This window comes from Diceros bicornis, chromosome 25 (genome assembly GCF_020826845.1).
Source record: "Diceros bicornis minor isolate mBicDic1 chromosome 25, mDicBic1.mat.cur, whole genome shotgun sequence".
Taxonomy (NCBI): domain Eukaryota; kingdom Metazoa; phylum Chordata; class Mammalia; order Perissodactyla; family Rhinocerotidae; genus Diceros; species Diceros bicornis.
In genome coordinates this window covers 17,681,567-17,700,800 of record NC_080764.1, presented here as the reverse complement: position 1 = coordinate 17,700,800, position 19,234 = coordinate 17,681,567, and the positions used below count along the sequence as shown (strand labels likewise).

The 19,234-nt window shown below is 44.1% G+C and overlaps 1 protein-coding gene across 2 annotated transcripts in view; it reads left to right on the top strand.

Annotated features, from left to right (window-relative positions):
* The window catches only part of POLR3B (RNA polymerase III subunit B), a 116,673-nt gene extending 103,898 nt beyond the window's left edge, over window positions 1-12,775 (top strand). For both annotated transcript variants that reach the window (XM_058568509.1, XM_058568510.1), the window contains 3 exons: window positions 3,657-3,770; window positions 6,857-7,030; window positions 12,259-12,775. In XM_058568509.1, the coding sequence (XP_058424492.1) occupies window positions 3,657-3,770; window positions 6,857-7,030; window positions 12,259-12,388 (418 nt within the window). In that variant the 3' untranslated portion in view covers window positions 12,389-12,775. The remainder of the gene's footprint in view (window positions 1-3,656; window positions 3,771-6,856; window positions 7,031-12,258) is intronic.
* The last annotated feature ends 6,459 nt before the right edge of the window (window positions 12,776-19,234 follow it).

Below are 19,234 nucleotides of genomic sequence, written 5' to 3'. Positions count from 1 at the left end.
CTGCACAACTTTTAAGGAACCCACATCAATTGTATATAATGCAGAATCCCTTACCTGTTGACCTTTCTCTGCATTCATTTGATGAATATCAGATAAGTAGTGCTCTGACAGATGGCCTGAGGCCTAACCTTTGCACATTCATTCACTACAGATGTGTTAACACCTAACATGTACTAGGTACTGAGTATGTAACAGTAAACTAAATAGACGTGGGCCCTGACCTGTGGAGCTGACCATTGAGATTTGTTACTAGACATTAAAAATAACAGAGAAAAGGTAACTTCTCAGCAGATCCTACCCTGAATACTTAATTTAAAACTACAACCCAGTATTGTCCATTTCCTGCTTTATTTTTCTCTGTAGCATTCATTCATCACTATCAAATATACTATGTAATAATACTATATAATATTATTGTCTGTCTTCCCAACTAGAATGTAACTTCTGTGAGAGGAGGGCTTGTCTGTTTTGGTTACTGTTGTATTTCCAGTGCCTAGCACAGGGCCTCACACACAGCAGGTGCTCCATAAATATTTGTTGAATAAAGGAATGGAAACAAATAAATACACGTACAAATAGCTCTTACCAAAATGAAGACAAAGAATAAGTTAGAAGAATCCTGTGAGGAGGTGGATGTTTCAGCAGCGAGAATAGACCATTGAAGGGTGTTTTATGCCGAGGAAAAGCGTGTTTAACACCTTACAAGGGGCAGATCTTGATAAGTTCAGAGAAGTGGAAGAGGCCAGACTGGCTGCAGTGCAGGGAAGAGGCCACGACGACAGACGGAGGAGAGGCTAGAGCAGGGGAGGAGCAGGTCACACAGGCAGAGCGCTGGGTCTTCCTGTTAACCTGGGACACAGCTATCCCTGAAATTGTCGTGAATGACAGGGTTTTGAAACTCAACTCACACAGGGTTTTATAGGTCAAATCAGTTGCTTGAATTAAGACACACTTATGTATTTTTTGCCGGCTAAAATTCAGGGACAAAGTGTTTATACCATTCTTTGAGGTTTTAAACTGCTTGAACCTGAGTGAAACTCAGCGTGGACGCATGTGTGAGAACACAGCTTGATTTTAGTGCTGCAGATAGACTATCCAGATGTGATTAACATGGTCAAAATCTGTATCTGTTAAAAATACTGAGTGCTTCCTAAGATGATCTATCCAGACTATAATAATATGGATTTCTTGGGCCGGCCCGGTGGCTTAGCGGTTAAGTGCTCGCGCTCTGGTGTTGGCAGCCCGGGTTCGGATCCCGGGCGCACACTGACATACCGCTTCTCCAGCCATGCTGAGGCCGCGTCCCACATACAGCAACTAGAAGGATGTGCAACTATGACATACAACTATCTACTGGGGCTTTGGGGGAAAAAATAAATAAATAAATAAAATTATAAAAAAAATAATAATAATAATATGGATTTCTTTAAGTGTATCATACTTAAGATGTTATAGAAAATCACATTACAGGAAAAGAGGAATGGTCTATTTCAGAAAACGCGGTTGTCATTGCTAAACTGAACATCTTAGTCTTTGCTTCTCATCCAAAAATAATGCAGAATTTGACCAGAAAGTGTGCAAAACCAATGAATCAATTTGGTGGACCTTCTGCACATAATTTTACTGAAAGATTTGGGTGAATTATGCTCTCCTTCCTATAGACAGCTGTGGGCTATGTCTACACCACCTTCCCCTACACTCCCAGCCAGTGTTTTCATTTCTTTGTCATTTATCTTGGTGGCTAAGTTTGAGAAACACTAGTTTAGCGTGTTAGTTGAAAGTTCCACAAAGGGCTTGCAAACATATTCACACACCAGCTTTCTTTCCTTGTCACCTTCTTGAGCATGGCTAGGAGGCAGAATTGCCTGTGGCCTTATTCCATTGATGACGGAATGGCATTAGGTGACAGAGTTCCATAAATTCTACCGTGAGCAGCCATACTACGGAGGAATAGAGTCATTCATTATTAGAGCTGGAAAGGACCTGGTCTGACCACCGTGTTGTACAACGCAGAGAACTGAGATAAATAGGTCACGTGATTACCATGTGACGGAACTGGGACAAGAATAGGGTCTCCTGGCACCCTGTCCGCGTGCCTTCCACTGCACTCTGCGTCTTTCAGGAATCTGGCTGAGCTTACGCCAGCGGAGTGGCCTGATAGCTGCGGAAGCCTTTGCTGACGACACTGAACGTGTCATAAGGTGCACCAAGCAAGTAGGGCCAAGTGCTTCACGTGCCACTCTGCCGAGTCTGCTGCTTCCTTTGCTCCTTCCACTCCTGCATCGCGCTGTGGCCTAAATGGACTTTGTTCCAGACCGGCCAGTGTGGCGGGGAGAGCAATGGGTTTGAACCCTGCAGCACCACTCACCAGCTCTCATCTAACCTCCCGGACCTCTGGGCCTATTGCTTCATCTTGGAAGTGGGGATGACAGTGTCTCCCTCCTGGGTTGTTGTGGTGATTAAGTCGTGGATTAAACGACACATGGCAGGTGCTTCCTTTCTTTTGAGGAAGGGAGTTCCAGGCAGTTAAAAAATTTTTTGAAGGCATTGATCCCCTGGCTGCTCTTGCTCCAGATTAAAGAAAAGAGGTTTCTTCTGTCAAAGCACTTAAATAGTCACTCCTTTTTTTAAAACTCTTACTACAAATTTTCTAAAGACTCATTGAGTCAGCCATGTAAGAGACATTACTGAGCACCAGTTGTGTGACAGGCAGGGTCATTAGTGCTAGAGCCCCAGCGGCAGAGGAGACAGAATGTTTGTCCTGCAGAGTTGACTTCCTGTGGGGAAGACAGGCGATAGTCGGAGGAATAATAAGTGTATGCTGTATTACCAAACAATGATAAGAGCTCTGAGAAAAATAAAACCGAGGTAAGAGATGAGACAGTGCGGAGGCACAGCGATGCTGGGGTGGAAGGAAGACTCCTTTAGATGAGGTGATGAGGGAAGGTCTCTCTGAGGAGGTGAAATGTTTGACAGAGCCTTGTGAATACCTGGTGGAAGAATGTTTCAGGCAGAGGAAACAGTAAGTGTAAAGGCCCTGAGGCAGACAGACTTGCTGCATTTGAGGAGCAATGAAGAAGCCAGTGTTGCTGTGGTAGAATGAGTGATGGGGAAAGGGACTAGGAAATGAGTCAGGGGTGGGCAGGAACCAGATTATATTAGATCTTATGACCGTGATACAAAATTTGGGTGATAATAGATTGAGTGTGATGGGAAACCATTGGGAATTGAGAGCAGAAGAATGAGCTGCTGTGATTTATGTATTAGAAGGAATCACTCTGGCTTGTTATGTGAAGGCGAGATTGTTGAGGGATCAGAGTGGAAGCAGGGAGACCAACTAGAAGATCATCTGTGGTAGTCCAGGCAAGGAAGGATGGTGGCCTGACTAGGGTGGCAGCAGTGAAGGGGGACCATCCTGTACACGTTGTTTCACAACCAGTTTGAATGATTATGTCTTAATTAAACAGTGTGTCCGTGGTACTTTTATATTTTCAGATCGAGACTTTTCATTCACTGCAGACTGAAAATCATTCTCTCCCACTCAGTCATAAACCTGTTCATAAACAAATAAGGACCTGCCAGTGCTGAGTCGAGAAGGCTGTCTCTTGTTAGCCCAAACTTAGTTTCTTAACCCAAAACTCTGGCCTTTCTTTCAGTGAGCCCTTGGAAGCATACATCTATTTTGGTCCCGTGTACTATCAGAAACTGAAGCACATGGTGCTGGATAAGATGCATGCCCGGGCCCGGGGACCACGAGCCGTCCTTACCAGGTGAGAGAGAAGCATTTGCAAAAGGAATTGATGGTGCCGTCGGGTCTACCTTGCATGCCCCGGATATAGCAAGTAGACTCAACGAAGTTTCTGTTTCCCTGAGATGTCAAAATTTGGGGTGTTAGGCATCAGCAACAGACATATATGTCTGATTAACATGAAAAAACAGCAGGCAATTAAAAACCATTTCATAGGGCCGGCCCAGTGGTGCAAGCAGTTCAGTGGCCCTGGGTTTGCCGGTTCAGATCCCGGGCGCACACCGACGCACCACTTGTCAAGCCATGCTGTGGCAGCGTCCCATATAAAGTAGAGGAAGATGGGCATGGATGTTAGCCCAGGGCCAGTCTTCCTCAGCAAAAAGAGAGGGATTGGCAGATGTTAGCTCAGGGCCGATCTTCCTCACAAAAAAAAAAAAAACCATTTCATAGACACGAGAGCAAACCCACCGTAGGTCTCGCCAGTGGTCTCCTAACACAGTCATTTACTGTGTACCAATTTGCAAATATGGTCCTTTTCAAAAAGGAACATGTATAGCAATGTAGATGCACTTACATACCCACACACATGCAGATACACCTGCATGCTCCCATGTGTACACAGAAAACATACATATGTTATTTGGTATGTATGTACTACAACTGTCATTTTTTAAAACTTCTGTTATTGGAGCATAAGGCACCTCTATGCTTATTTGAATGAGTTCCAGGAGGTTGGGGTCCATGTGCACCCCATTCACCAGTGTATCCCCAATTCCAAGCACGGAGTCTGTGTATTGATGAATGGATATAATTGTTGGGAAAGAAAATTACAAATACTAAGTTCCACATGTTCTTAGTACTAGATTTTCCAGTTGGAGAAGCGTAGACTGGGGCAGTGATTCTCAACCAGCGGTAATCTTGCCTCCCAGGGGCCATTTAACAGTCTGGAGACATTTTGGGATGTCACAACCTGGGGGGTGGGGAGGAAGCTACTGGCATCTAGTGGATAGAGGGCAGGAATGCTGCTAAACATCCTACAGTGCGCAGGACTGCTCCCCCCACACCCCCAAAGAATTACCCAGCTCAGTATGGCGCTCGTGCCAAGGTTGAGGAACCGTGGGCCAGGGGAGGGAACACAGGCCTTGGAGCCAGATAGACGTGGCTGTGAACTAGACGTGGCTGTGAACTCATCTCCCGTGAACCTTGGGCAGATCACCTAGCTCCTCTCAGCTTTAGTCTTTCTCATATGTGAAGTGGAGACAATAATACCTACTTCACAGGGAGCTAGTGAGTGTCAGATGTGTGAGTGTAGAATGTATACAGTGCCGATCCACAGGAGATGCTCCATGAATATTCAGTTCCCTCCCCACTGTCAGTGAGCACTGCTCGGATGCTACAACACAGGGGAGGGGCGGGGGGACGAAGCAGCTAGTGTTTGGGTTTTTTTTAAAAAACAAAAGCAGTGTAGATGACTCAGGCCCTTGACCGTTTAAAACTGAGCAAACGCACATGCCTTTTCAAATGTGAGACATATGTGTGCTTAAAATTGCAGAAGAGGGAAGAGGAGATGAGATTCTCAGAACAGCAGTGGCCTCAGCACTGAGACCCTATTTGGGTTAGGTTATCTCTCCCCTGAATGCTGTCCCCTCCAAAACTTCCATTTCAGTTACAACATCCAAAAACTATTTCAGAGTGACATAAATGTCAAAGCAGTTATTTCCCATCTTTGGCTTTGTTGTGTAAAAAAAGTTACTGCTTGAGCATTACTTTTGTGTATTCCATCTGAAGCCTGCCTGGAGCGCGTTTGTCTGCAGTCAGTTACCTCAGCTGGTTCAAATCCAAGCATTGGGTTCTCCCACATGTGGTCTGACCACCTTCGCTTTGTCCAGGGACCACAGGTGGAGGGACCCCCGACCCCGGGGTGGTTCCACCAGCAGATAAAAACATAGAAATGTTGTGCTCAGTTGTGAAGTTTCCACTACATTGTGTTCATTTAGACCTATTTGTAAGTTTTTCATATGTAGATTTTCTTTCAGTGAATAATCTGCAACTTAAATTCATTTCCCCTTGTAACTTGCAACAACAACAAATGTTAAAATTTCAGCCTGAGATCACATACAGGCTGTGTTTACGTTCTCAACGCTTTAAGAGACTGGTAGCGACGACAACAAAGATTAAAAGATGCTATGGAATACAGCAGACAAGAGGTGTATGGTCCACCCCTGCTCAGACTACCTCCAAGGAGTGTCACTCCAAAATCAGCCAGCCAGGGAGTTCACTTTTTCTTTTCTTTTTTTTTTTAAACAATTTGTGTCATTAATACATAGGTGAGGGTGCCTAGGTTGTTTCAGAATCCCCTAGTTCTCAAGCCCAGCAGATACGTAAGCTACAGGGAGTCTGTTCAGGCGGCCACGTGCCCTCTCCAGGGAGGAATGGAGCGTTTTCTAAGTGAAGGAAGGGCCTGAATGGGACACACGGAACTTTCCCAGTCTCTGGGGAACCTCTCATCTGGCTCAGGTACTCTGTCCTTCCAGATGATTCCGCAGTTCCAAATTTTATAAAAATCCATCTGCTTCTTCCTGTGTTTATTTTTCAATAGTAAAGCTCCTCCCTGGAGCCTTGGCAATAACTACCCGGGGACCCAGGTTTTTCCTCAGTCTGTTCTGCTTAGTGTTTCTGCTTTTAAATAACAGAGAACTGAGACATCTCTGAAAATACTGAAAAGACATTCTTCCCCGATTTGAGGACTATGCTGTCCTAATGAGGGTGATGGTAATAGTAATGCTAGCTGTGCTGTTATATGATTATGTATTAATTTATTATTACATTATATGATATTATGTAATTATTATTTCCATTTAACAGTAATAATGATAGTAACTACTAGTATTACATCTCTTCTCATTTAAGACTCTTTGGGATAGGTATTCTTACACACATTTTATAAACGAGGCTGAGAGGCTGAGCGGCGTGCTCAAGATCACTGTCTGATAAGGGATTTGAATCCGGGAGATCGGCTCCAAAGCTTCGTGCTGTTAGCCACCATGTAATGCTGTCTCTTGGTTTGTTCAATGTAATAATAACACATTTGTCTAACTTATTTGAAAGGCAGCCCACTGAAGGTCGATCTCGTGATGGTGGTTTGCGTCTTGGAGAAATGGAACGTGACTGTTTAATCGGTTATGGAGCCAGTATGCTTTTACTAGAGAGACTAATGATTTCAAGTGATGCCTTTGAGGTTGATGTCTGTGGGCAGTGTGGACTTCTAGGGTATTCTGGCTGGTAAGTGGATACCATATGTCTCTCATACCACACCCCTGGCCTCTTAAATCACAGCTTGAGAACTGACCCTGGATCATACCCACATATTCTCTAACCTTCCCTATCCATGCATTGCTAGAATTGGGGATTCTGTATGTACATGTTTAGTTTGTCTGCCCAATGTTCTGCTTTCCTTAAACAGTGCTAGAGCTTAAAGTCCCAAGGAGTACAGACTTTATCTTCCTTTTAATATTATCTTAAGTACCATTTAAAACACTATTCACCTGTAAAAATCCTAACAGATTCATTGTTGAATGTTAGAATTATAGCATTTTATAGCTAACAAATTTTGAGAGAAGGTTATGTCGAATGCCCTTGTTTAACCTCAGACCCAGAGAGCCAGGTAGATTGCCCCAGGTCTTATAGCAAATGGGTGACAGAGCCAGGACCAGGACCTGGTACCCTGACCCCTTGTCTGTATTCTCTCTGCTACGGCAAGCTGCTTCCCACTTGGACTATGAATTCCATGACAGCAGAGACTGTGTCTGTCTCAGCCATTCATTCAGCAAACGTTTAATGAGACTCTGCCAAGTGCCAGACACTGTTGTCGGCCCCAGAAGTAGAGTGGTGAGTAAGACAGATGAATGGTTGCTCACAGGGAGCTTATCTTCTAGTTCATTCTAATTACATCTGTCTTGTTTACCCTGCTTCTTCAGCCTTGGACCTGGTGGATGTTTAATAAAAAATAATTGCTAAATGATACTGACCCTGCATATGGAGCGTTGCCAATAGTTAAATTACATAATTCATAAAGTTGTACTTTCTGTGTAGAGTTCAGTATACAAAGGCTAGCTTAAGAGATGATGCTATGTATTCTTTGTTTCTGTTTGTGTAGTTAGAGCACCTTTCCTCCTTGTAATGGTTCCACTTTACCACCCAAGAACAAAGGCTCTGCTTAGCATTAGTCATGATCCTGAGCCCTAACATAGCCCTGTAGGCAGGAGCACCCTTAGTTCCCCAGTCTCTACTCACTTTCCTATTAGAGACCAGGTCTAAGGCAGCTGCTGCAGGGATGGGAAACAGCCTCGACTCCCTCATCACCCTTCCGCTGCCCTCCAGAGCCCCCTTTCCCCAGGGAAGGGCCATCCCCAGAAGGAAAGAGTCAGGCTCAGATGAGCATTCATTGCCAGGGTTTGAGGAATACCTGGGCCACCTTTTCCCGCACTGAGTCCCTCAAAGCCTCCTTCCAAGAGAGAGTGCCAACTTCTTGCCCTCCTAAGCTGCCAGTTTCTTGGCTGAATAAAGCAAATCAACAGTTAGAATGAGTGGGCTTCTTAGAACATAGTGTATACCTTGCTAGTTAAATGACAAAACCTTTTAGCTAATTATTTTATGATTTTTCGTGTAGAAGAGTTGATGACACCTGTCTGTGAAGAAATCATTTCATTTTAAAAACTAACACAAGAAGTGGCCATTTGCAGTTCATTCCTTTCATAAAGTTGCAGAGATGGGGTGACGTTATTCTAAGCATAAGCCGGGCTCTTTCTTATATCAGTGACATGGTGGGGGGGTTGTTTCAATTCTGAGATGTCTGTTCATCTTTTGAAATGCATATTGAGTTTGCTTTTTATTGTCCTGGCTGTGTAACCAAAAAAAAAGTGTAATAAGAAGATGCTGGAACCTAGTTCCTCTATGCTTAAATCTTCGACTTTGGCACAGATTTTTAAGTAATTTACTTTGAAAAGATGGTACAGAAGAGCCATTTTATTAAAAATAGGGATCATGAAACTTCAAAAAGTTTTCTTTCTTCTCCATCCTTCCTGCATTCCCTCCTGTGCCCTCCACCCCCCACCACAAAGAAGAAAGAGAGAGAGAGAGGGAGAAAGAGAAAGAGAGCAAGCAATAGGCCAGATTCACCCGTGACTTTGAAAACCTTCCTCTCTCTTGGGCCGGCCCCGTGGCTTAGCGGTTAAGTGCACGCGCTCCGCTACTGGCGGCCCGGGTTCGGATCCCGGGCGCGCACCGATGCACTGCTTCTCCGGCCATGCTGAGGCCGCGTCCCACATACAGCAACTAGAAGGATGTGCAGCTATGACATACAACTATCTACTGGGGCTTTGGGGGGAAAAAAAAATCATTAAAAAAAAAAAAGAAAACCTTCCCCTCTCTTCCACTGAATACTCAGGGAAACTAACGTAAGCAGTAATTGATCTCAGCATTATTCTGTTAAATCCGTATCTTCTTTCCTACCTCGTTTCTGTCTCATTTAGAGATCATCTGATGGCGGTGCCTGATTTTGAAGCTCATGTGTTCACTGTGTATTGTATTTGAAATCCTTTGAAAGAGGACTAAATAAGGTTACACGGTTTAGAGGTCTTTCCTGTAATTAAACAGACCTGGATGTACCCTATGTCTGATTTTGAGTGGCCTACTTATATCTCCTTGTTGCCAACAGAGAAAAATCCTAATCCAATCTGGTAGTCTAGCAGGCTCCTTGTGTGCTGCTTTCTGGCAGAGGAGCATAATGATGCTGTCATTTCCCATCGTTACCTGATGGTGTGTGCGGGTTGTGTGGGAGGGAGCATGGGCGTCTGCTGGAGGAAGTCACTCCTTAATGAACAGCACAATGGAGGCTGAGTAATTAGAGCAGTTCAGAACCTTGAAACTGGCCTTTTGTCAGTGATTTGCACATTAGTAAGACATTGCTATGGGGATGTTTACAGCAAGACTGTTGTTCTACAGAAGACACGAAGGGCGTAAGTCACAAAAGAGAGGTCCAGAAGGAAAACTGCAGAGAAATGAAAATCCCTATTAAGATAATTAGCTCATAGAGGATATTTTACTGGACAATCATTTCTCATGTGAAGCCACAGCCTCCTTCTTTTGCTACCTTTGTCCTAAAAAATGGGTTTATTGTTATTTGGGTCAAGTTTCTTCCTTTGGAAATTGTTCAGACACAGGGTAAGGTAATTTATATATTTTTATTTATATATATGTATATATGCATGTATGTGTGTATATATGTATTTATATATATGCATTGGAACATTTTAAATGATGGAGAAATATTTAATAATAGAGAAGACTAGTGGACTTTCTGGATTATGAATCAGCACATTTGGAAACTTTAAATAGATTAGCTTGGAGTGAAGTCACAGGGTAATGTACTAGACAGAGGAGAATCAGCAAGAAGTTGCTCTGGTTAAATCCGTTCCTTCAATTTAATTACAGCATGATCGTGATTCCTGAATAAATTAGATCAACCCAGGCACATTAAAAACATAATTCTTAAACTGTAATAATACATTAAAGAGGTCTTCAGGTAATCTTTTAGAAAAAAGTCATTTACCATGTTTCTATTATAACTGTTGATCGAATCAAATCCTCCACAGTGTGTGTTAAGCCCCTGGAGTCCCGTAGTAGGAACCAAGCATGGGTTCCTGATGGTTTGTCTTATTCCCGTTTTCTTCTCAAGAAGCTCGTATCTAGTTACTCACCACCACATTCAAATTCTCAGCCTTAGTGCTTTTCTTTTCTAAAATAATAAAGGCTTCATTTTGCTGATTGCAAAAATGATCCCTGCCCTTTGTAAAATAAAATATTCAAAGTTACGAAAAATATAAAGAAAAAATATAAACAGTCACATTAACTTCCACCATCCAATGACCACTGTTAACATTTTAGTGACTCTTTTTGGGACATCTTTTTTGGGACATCTTTGCCAGTAGTTCTTTTTATTTATTTATTTTTTTTAAGTCATGAACCCTTTTGAGATTCTAATAAGAGAAGAAAAATACAAATATACGCTCACACAAGAAATCTTGCTACATCTATGATTTGGGGGGCTTCGGACATTTACTGAAACCTATCTGAAGACCCCTTTGGGACCATGCTGTTTAGCAAACTGCTTTTTTCACTCCACAGTGTGTCCTGGACACCTTTACATTTCATTAAATGTGGGTCTACATCACAGTTAGTGGCTGCACAGTATTCTTCTATATAAATGTCCTATATCACAGAACCAGTTGCCTCTTGGGCATTTGAGCAGACTGCTGCTTTGTGCTGTTATAAATAGTGTGACCATGAACATTCTTGTGCACATATCTTTGCCATTTTTGTGATTACTTAATCAAATAATATGCACGTGTACATTTTTACACATACTGCCCAACTACCCCCGAGAATGGCCGTCAGTGTTCACGAAGGCGTCGCCCTCTGCTTTCCCTCAGCAGCAAATCCTCCAAGCCTCGGTCACTATTCCCCTTGCACCCATTGCCCCCTGTTAACTGGGAGGACCTGGTTTCCTACCTATCAAGTCTCAGGATTTGTACTGGATACCTGTTGTCCCAGCTGCCCCAGACCCTTGAGGTGTAGGGTGAGGTCCTATTTTGGTCTGAAATCTGAGAGAATAGTTCACTTTCTCCCCAGGGACCCTCCTTTACTTGTAGCCATTGATTAAGACCTAGGTTCAGTTCACTGGCTCTTCCTGAAGGAATAGAAAAGAAAAATCCTCATTGGAATAGCAGGCTCACTGGTTAGGAACATGGGCTGTTGGAAGAGTTAAATGGGAATATAATATAATATAACATAATGTAACATACACAGTTTCCTTAGTTTTGCACAAGGGACAGCACGCTGTAAGTCCAGGAGCTTCCAATACTAGTAGAAATAACCACTCTGGAAGAGTACTGGAAACATAAGAAGCATTTAATTGGACACCACCTTTCTACATGAAAGTCTCATCTTCCCATCACACTTCAAGCCTCTCAGTAACAGAAATCAAAATGTGAAATTGTTGAGCATCTTGCTTAGAATAGTATAGTGTAGTAGATAATTACCAAATATGTGGAGATTGATCGAATTGGTTTAAAACACTTTCAACAATGAAAAGTCTCAATCTGAGTAACTTTCAGATGGTTCAGCACTCTGGGGCTCATTCAAAACAAGGAAATAGGCAGATGTCTTGCATTCTTGGGAGAAAGGTCTAGAAGTGTGGTAGTAACTGATTAAAATTGCGTGCTTTTAAAACTGGGGAAGCAATATTTGTTTTTTCTTTTGCTTCCTTGGATGGTTCTTTTTATTTTGGGGGCACGTGTGTCCATATTGGATAGTGTGGCTGAACACTGAGGAATAGAAGACTGACTAACCTGACGGAAGGGTGGCAGGATTTTGCAGGGAACGCCCTCCCTTCCTACGCGCAGGCCTCATCTGAGTTGCTGTCCCCCTAACGCGTGCTGACTGGGTTTCAGGTGCCACTACTGCAAGTCGTCGTGCCACGTGTCCTCCCTCCGCATTCCCTACGCCTGCAAGCTGCTCTTCCAGGAGCTTCAGTCCATGAACATCATCCCCAGGTTGAAACTTTCCAAGTACAACGAGTAAGGACGGAGAAGACGAGTATCTCAGGACATCAGTCGAAATGTCCCACGCGTGGAAAGCAGAAGGCATTGAGGACGACTTCTGCTCCTGTGAATAATTCCTTTGAATGTTCTGTCTTATAAAAAAAAAACTGATGGAGAGGCTTTTGATACACTAGATGACTGACTAAACAACCTTGATCGATGCGCCCCGGGCCGTGGGAGGGATGCCAACAATATGGACTATAGTGCAGTCGCACTTGTGTATCCTGGATTTGATTCACAAAGGGACGTGACCTAAGAGATAAATAAACTTTTATTTATGTTCTAGTATCTTGAAATTTACTCATTAGAAAGAACTTCCTCCTTAAAAAGAATGTTTGGGGTTAAATAAAACTCAAGATTCTTATGACACTTAAAGGATATGAAGAATCTGTTTGAATTGGCTCACTCGGCCTTTGTCAAGGTGGCTGATGTGAGCATCATGTGAGGACAGAGACCCATGGGAAGCTGCGAGACTGGCTGGTCAAGTGCAGGCTTTCTTATCTGGTACTGTGAGGGGATAAATTTTCCCAGCAATTGAATCTTGCCTTTATACACCCAAACTTTTTAATTTTAATCTTGGTGAAATATAATAAATATATTCCTGCCATCTTAGGAAAGTTTAGCAAGGATGTCACCTTTTCTTGTGGACTTACTTGCTACTATTTTGAACCTCCATGATCATACTGTACAATAATATTTGTTGACTATCTGAAAATAATTCCATGGATGCTTTGTAATTTTTCTGTCCCTTCCATTCCTGCTAGGATGTTAGCTGTTCATTTTCTTTTTAATCTGACAGCCTTCTTCACCTATTTCTAATTTGTTCTTAATTGCTCTTCCCTGAAGCCAGATAAATATTTGTGTTAAGGATTGTTTATAAAATAAGTCAGAAAAGCTTTGAGTAATGGTCTAAGGCTGCATTCCCAGCATGTCACATTGAACATGTTCCACAGAATATTATAGGTATTATACACTGACAAGAATCAAGTTCCGGTCAAATGAAGGTTGAGAAACTGGGTATAACCAAGTTAAACATACCAAGGACTTTTTGAAAACCTTCACCAAGCTACTGTGTACTGGGACTCACCAAAAGAAGAGAACCCAGCTTTGACACCATTTTTTTTCCTTCACAATAAAAGGCTCTCACAGGGGTGTAAAAATCCTAGAGGCTCCACGGTAAAAGCAGAATGAAGGGCACACTGCAGGTGAGCAGGCCTTCCGCAGCCATCACCAGGTGTCTCCGCTCACTTCAGGGACTCCATAGGTGTTACAAAGGCACAGGGGTTTGCCCGGATCTGTGGTTATGCCGGTGGTTCCTTCCTTTGGTCTGGCTTTGTAGTTCTCAAAACTGATGGTACCGAAAGATTACTGTACTGGATTGAATGTACAAAATATATGTATTTGTGGGCCGTTTGAGTTTTCTAGGGTGATTTGGACTATTTCCCATTACATGACAACTCCACTGTCAACTCTAAGTTGCAGTTGCCCTGCAGTGTGTGGCACACCATTTCAGTGAACACTTGGAGGGTCCACTTGGGAAGCACTATCCGTGTGCTGGTACTGGCGTGAGGACTGCCTCCGCCATCATTCAGGACCAGCTCTGTGTGAGGCCCTGTACTAAGGATAAAAAGAGGGCAGGAGGGGCCGGCCCCGTGGCTTAGCAGTTAAGTGCGCGCGCTCTGCTGCTGGCGGCCCGAGTTCGGATCCCGGGCGCACACCGACGCACCGCTTCTCCGGCCATGCTGAGGCCACGTCCCACATACAGCAACTAGAAGGATGTGCAGCTGTGACATACAACTATCTACTGGGGCTTTGGGGAAAAAAAGAAAAAAAGGAGGAGGATTGGCAATAGATGCTAGCTCAGAGCCAGTCTTCCTCAGCAAAAAGAAGAGCATTAGGAGGGATGTTAGCTCAGGGCTGATCTTCCTCACAAAGAAAAAAAAATGGCGGGACATGGCCGCAGCCTGGAGGAGCTCAGAACCCAGTGCAGGAGGCCAAGACGGGAGCTAGTCAGAGAACACCATCCTGCAGTCGGTGCCTAGGGTTAACCTGGTCGGTGCTGAGGGAGCTCCGGGGCAGAACGACTAACTGTGCCCTGGAGGTTTGGAAGCACTTCACAAGGGTGATTATCCCCTTTATACAGCTGAAGAAACTGAGGCACCAAGTGGCTGTGACCCCCCCCCAGCGCCACACCACTAACACGGTGGACGGCAGCATGGGCTTTGGGACCAGGCTTTCTGACTTGGAGGGCTTTGTTTGGGTTTCATCCGTGATTCTATTTTTCAGTCATCAAATGTGGCAATTTTTTTATTCAAGTGCCACTGAGTGGCTGTCTTTCTTAAACATCTTTTTTCGAAAACCATTCTAGGCAATTCTGCTCACTTGGAGGGGAGTCGCCTATCTAACCTTCTAGGAAATTCTGAGTTCTCTGAGTTAACAAAGATCTAGAAAGTGTGGGTTCCAAATTGACACATCCTTAGAGGAAAAAATTGTGTCAGGTTGATATTTCAAAAACTAGCAGATACTACATTTGAATAGCTATTTGACTCTGAGAAATACTTTCAATAAGAAGAGGCCAGAATTGGTAAGTTGGTTCTGCAGTTTTATTTTTCAGTTATTTTTAAGTTCCTTGTTTTAAAAACTTCCAATAAGATTTCCATTTCCGGTAATGATAGAGTAAACTTTTACAGGCCACCCTTTAAGTACGTTTTCCCTCAAGGCTTTGCTAGGTTCGAAGTGGCACAGGGACAAGAGGCTAAAAAGTCACGTAAAAGCCGCTAAGAGGCTGCAACCCTGCCCTGAGCTTTGGCAGAGTCAAAGAGCTGGGGAGACAGAACTGTGGGCTCAGAGTGGCCAAGACCCCAGAACTAGAAAGACCAAGATCCCAAATAGAAAGAAAGTTCACAGAGGTGAGCCCAACTTCTCCACCACTTGCCCCTTGTCTGAGTCTGCTCTGGCTGCCATAACAGAGTACCACAGACTGCGTGGATTAAACAACAGAAATTTATTTTCTCACGGTTCCCGAGGCTCCAAGTCCAAGATAGGGTGCTGACAGGTTTGGTTTCTGGTGAGGGCTCTGTTCCTTCCTGGCTGCAGACAGCCACCTTCTCGCTGTGTCCTCACATGGCCTTTCCTCGGTGTGTGCTAGGAGAGCGAGCTCTGGCACCTCTTCCTCTCAAAAGAACACCAGTCCTGGGGCCCGCCTGGCGGCGTAGTGGTTAAGTTTGCACACTCCACTTCGGTGGCCCCGGGGTTCATGGGTTCAGATCCCAGGCGTGGACCTACACACTGCTCATCAAGCCATGCTGTGGCGGGCGTCCCACATATAAAGTAGAGGAAGATGGGCATGGATGTTAGCCCAGGGCCAATCTTCCTCAGCAAAAAGAGGAGGATTGGCAACAGATGTTAGCTCAGGGCTAATGTTCCTCACCAAACACAAAAGAACTCCAGTCCTATCGGATTAGGGCCCTTGTGACCTCATTTAACATAAATTACCACCTTAAAGGCCCTATTTCCACATACAGTCACATTGTGAGTTGGGGCTTCAACATATGAATTTTGGGGGGACACAATTCAGTCAAGAATACCCCTCAAGGCATTTGCCCATTCATAACAGCACAGGCTGAACTGCTAGCAGTATCTATTAAAGCTGGAAGTAGCCAGCAATTTCATTCCTAGTGTATGTGTGCCCAGCAGAAATGTGTATGCATATGCTATCAGTAGGCATGCACAAAAATGTTTCTAATAGCATTATTTCTAATAGCCCCAACTTATAAATAACCCCTGCCCATTAACAATAGAATAGATAAATTGTGGTATGTTTACACAATAGAATACTATACACCAATGGAAAAAAACTGCTACATATAATATCATGGATGATCTCACAACTATAATATTGGGTTAAAAAAAGTTAAACAAAAGAATACATGATGTGTTGGTTTCAAAATAGTTAACATATAAGGAAAACTCATCTATGATCTAAGAAGTAGTGATGACAGTTCTCTGTGCAGAATGAGTGGCTAATGACTGTCTAGTGCAGGAGGGGGCTTCTAGGGTGCTAGTAGTAGTATTTTTTGACGTGAGTGTTGGTTACATGGGTGTGTTTCTTTTATGAAAATTTAGTTTTCCCATCTTCAAAATGGGAATAGTAACAGTACAGACACCCGGGGCCGTTTTTGGGTGTGTGTAGTGAGGAAGATTGGCCCTAAGCTAACATCTGTGCCAATGTTCCTCTGTTTTGCATGTGGGACACCGCCACAGCATGGCTTGACAAGTGGTGTAGGTCCATGTCCAGGATCCAAACCCACAAACCCTGGGCTGCCGGAGTAGAACACGTGAACTTAACCACTAGAACACTGGGCCGTCCCCTTACCTGGGGCCATTTTTAAGATTCAAAGAGATAATACATGTAAAGGGCTAGCACAGTGCCTGGCACATAACAGGTGTTCACAAGTGTTTATTATTGTTTTCATTGATAATGTCATACTCCTGATTACAGTGCTGCCCAGACCGGCCTCATCCTCTACAGCTTTATCAGGAAAGGGTTAGGAGAGGCAAACCCCGAGTTTCCTTTGGAAGAGGGAGTTGGGAAACTAGGACCCAGTACAGAAACTATAGGGTTTTGCAAAAGCTCTTTGTGAAAGCTGCCCCGTTTCACGGTGGTGGGGAGGAAGGAAGGTGCTGGGATTAGAGAACACACTTTTCTGGAACAACCACTTACCACGGACATCAAAGTGAAGCCTGTCATGGGCATGGGCATCCCAGAATAGTTTCATGAAGGCCCCAGAACCAAGTCTGAAAACATTTCCATGTGGTGGGAGTCAAGTAAAGGATTTTTTTAAAAAAAGAAAGAAACTGGCCTTGATTGGGTGCTACATAATGGGATAGTTTTCAGCTGCTTCAGAGCATTTTGGGCCAACACCTTTATTTGCAGTAATGAGTCACATGAGATTGAACACATTTGGGCTGGTGGCTGGGCCCATCCCCTGCTCAGCCGTCTGGGTAATAGAGAAGCCAGTTTCTGAGCGACCTGTGAATAATTCCTTTGTGAAATGAATGGTCAGAAAAGTGACTGTAAAAGTAGCACCTCTTTACCATCCATATTTACTCCATATGTGTCTTGAAAACAGTTTATTTCATTCGCTGACCAAAAGTTGGGTTTTTACCACATCAGCCCCACAGGGCCAAGGTTGATGGGAAATGAAAGTCAATTTTTAAGGAGGCAGTTTAAAATGGGAAAAAAAAACAAGTGGGGGCAATCCAGAAGTATACACTGTTGGTTACCAAAGCCAATTTGGATTTCAGACACAATCTCCAGAAGCAATTAAGAGATTTGCTTCGGCAAATCAAATCGATTGTGATCAGGATGTCATGGCAAAACATTTCAGAACAACCTGAAACTCACGTTTTCACTCACAAGTCTAAAATCTCAGACCATGGTCAATGGATTTAAAGTATTTTTCAAGTCCAGGTAATAGCTCTTGTTCCATGCATAATAAATTTTAAGTCTGGTTAACTCCCAATCATCCACGTTAATGGAGGCAAGGAGCAGGGTGAATAAATCAAAACAGATGATGGATCTCCAGCTTTTTGCATTGAATGCTGGGATGAAGTTTACATTCACGTTTTTAATGTAACTTGAGTGGAGGTTTGGTGAATTTGCTACACTTTACATAGTGACTCCCATGAACACTGTATTTGAAGAAACTGGAATAATAATACCTGTTATGATTAACTAATGATGACAGATCTTTGGAGGGGGTAGGGTAGCCTTACTCAACTGGGATGCTTCTAGGCTGGTGGCTCTCAAAGTGTGGTCCCTGGACCAGTGGTAACAGCATCAGCTGAGAACTTGCTAGAAATGCAGGTGGAGCCCAGCAACCTGTGTTTAACAAGCCCTCCGGGTGGTTCCAGATGCAACCTAAAAGTTGTGATCTGCTGTTGTAAGCTACATAAAGAGCTTGGGACCCAGCCTCTCTTAGAGCCAGCCTTTGGATTTTTAGGGGTGCCAAAGAAGCCATCCCTTGGGAACTAGCTCCCCACTTTCTCCCTTTCTTGCTGGTGTGACTTCCCCTTAAGCAGCAGATTATACCGGATGGCTCCTCCCACAGGGCTCAGCCTCACTTTCCCAGCCTCCCCCACCCCTACCCCTGCTGGTAGAGACCTGCACAGAGGACACTGGCGTTCCAGTTCAGATTCATGCAGGGAAAGCTCTTATCCTGCTGCTTCTCTCTTGTGCTGACTGCTCTGACTCTCCAGCCTTGAGGTTTCCACATTCTCCTTCTGCAGCTTCTTTCCACCCCTACCGGACCTGCCTGCCAGTCCCACAAAGACATCCCACCTCAAAAGTGGCCTTTTTGAAGTGACTGTTCAGAAAGCCACAGTTTCTGTCTCTGTCCTGGCTAGTCAATTCAGTCTGCTGTCCAAGTCCACCCAGGGATGCAGCAGCATCCCCCCTCCCAAAGCAAAGCAGGACATCAGCTGAGATGCTCTTGGTGCTGCACAGCTTCCTTAGGGTCCCAGGGGTAGTTTGTGCTGTGATTTCCCAGCGCTTTCCAGGTGCTGAGCCTGCGAGAGTGGGGGAGCCCCAGATCAACTTACCTCGGAGCTGCTGTCCTGAAAATGAATTGGCAGTGGCGTTAACAACAAAGAAGGAGAGAGCGATGCCACTCCGCCCTGTGTTCTGTGCAGGTGAATGCAACAGAGAGGCACCGCGCATGCCCTGGACTGCAGTGGGAAGGCCCAGGTCTTCATCTAACATGACGAGTCCCAATCTTCCCATCTGTTCAGTAGGGTATAACCTCCCTGCCTGCCTTGTCCACCC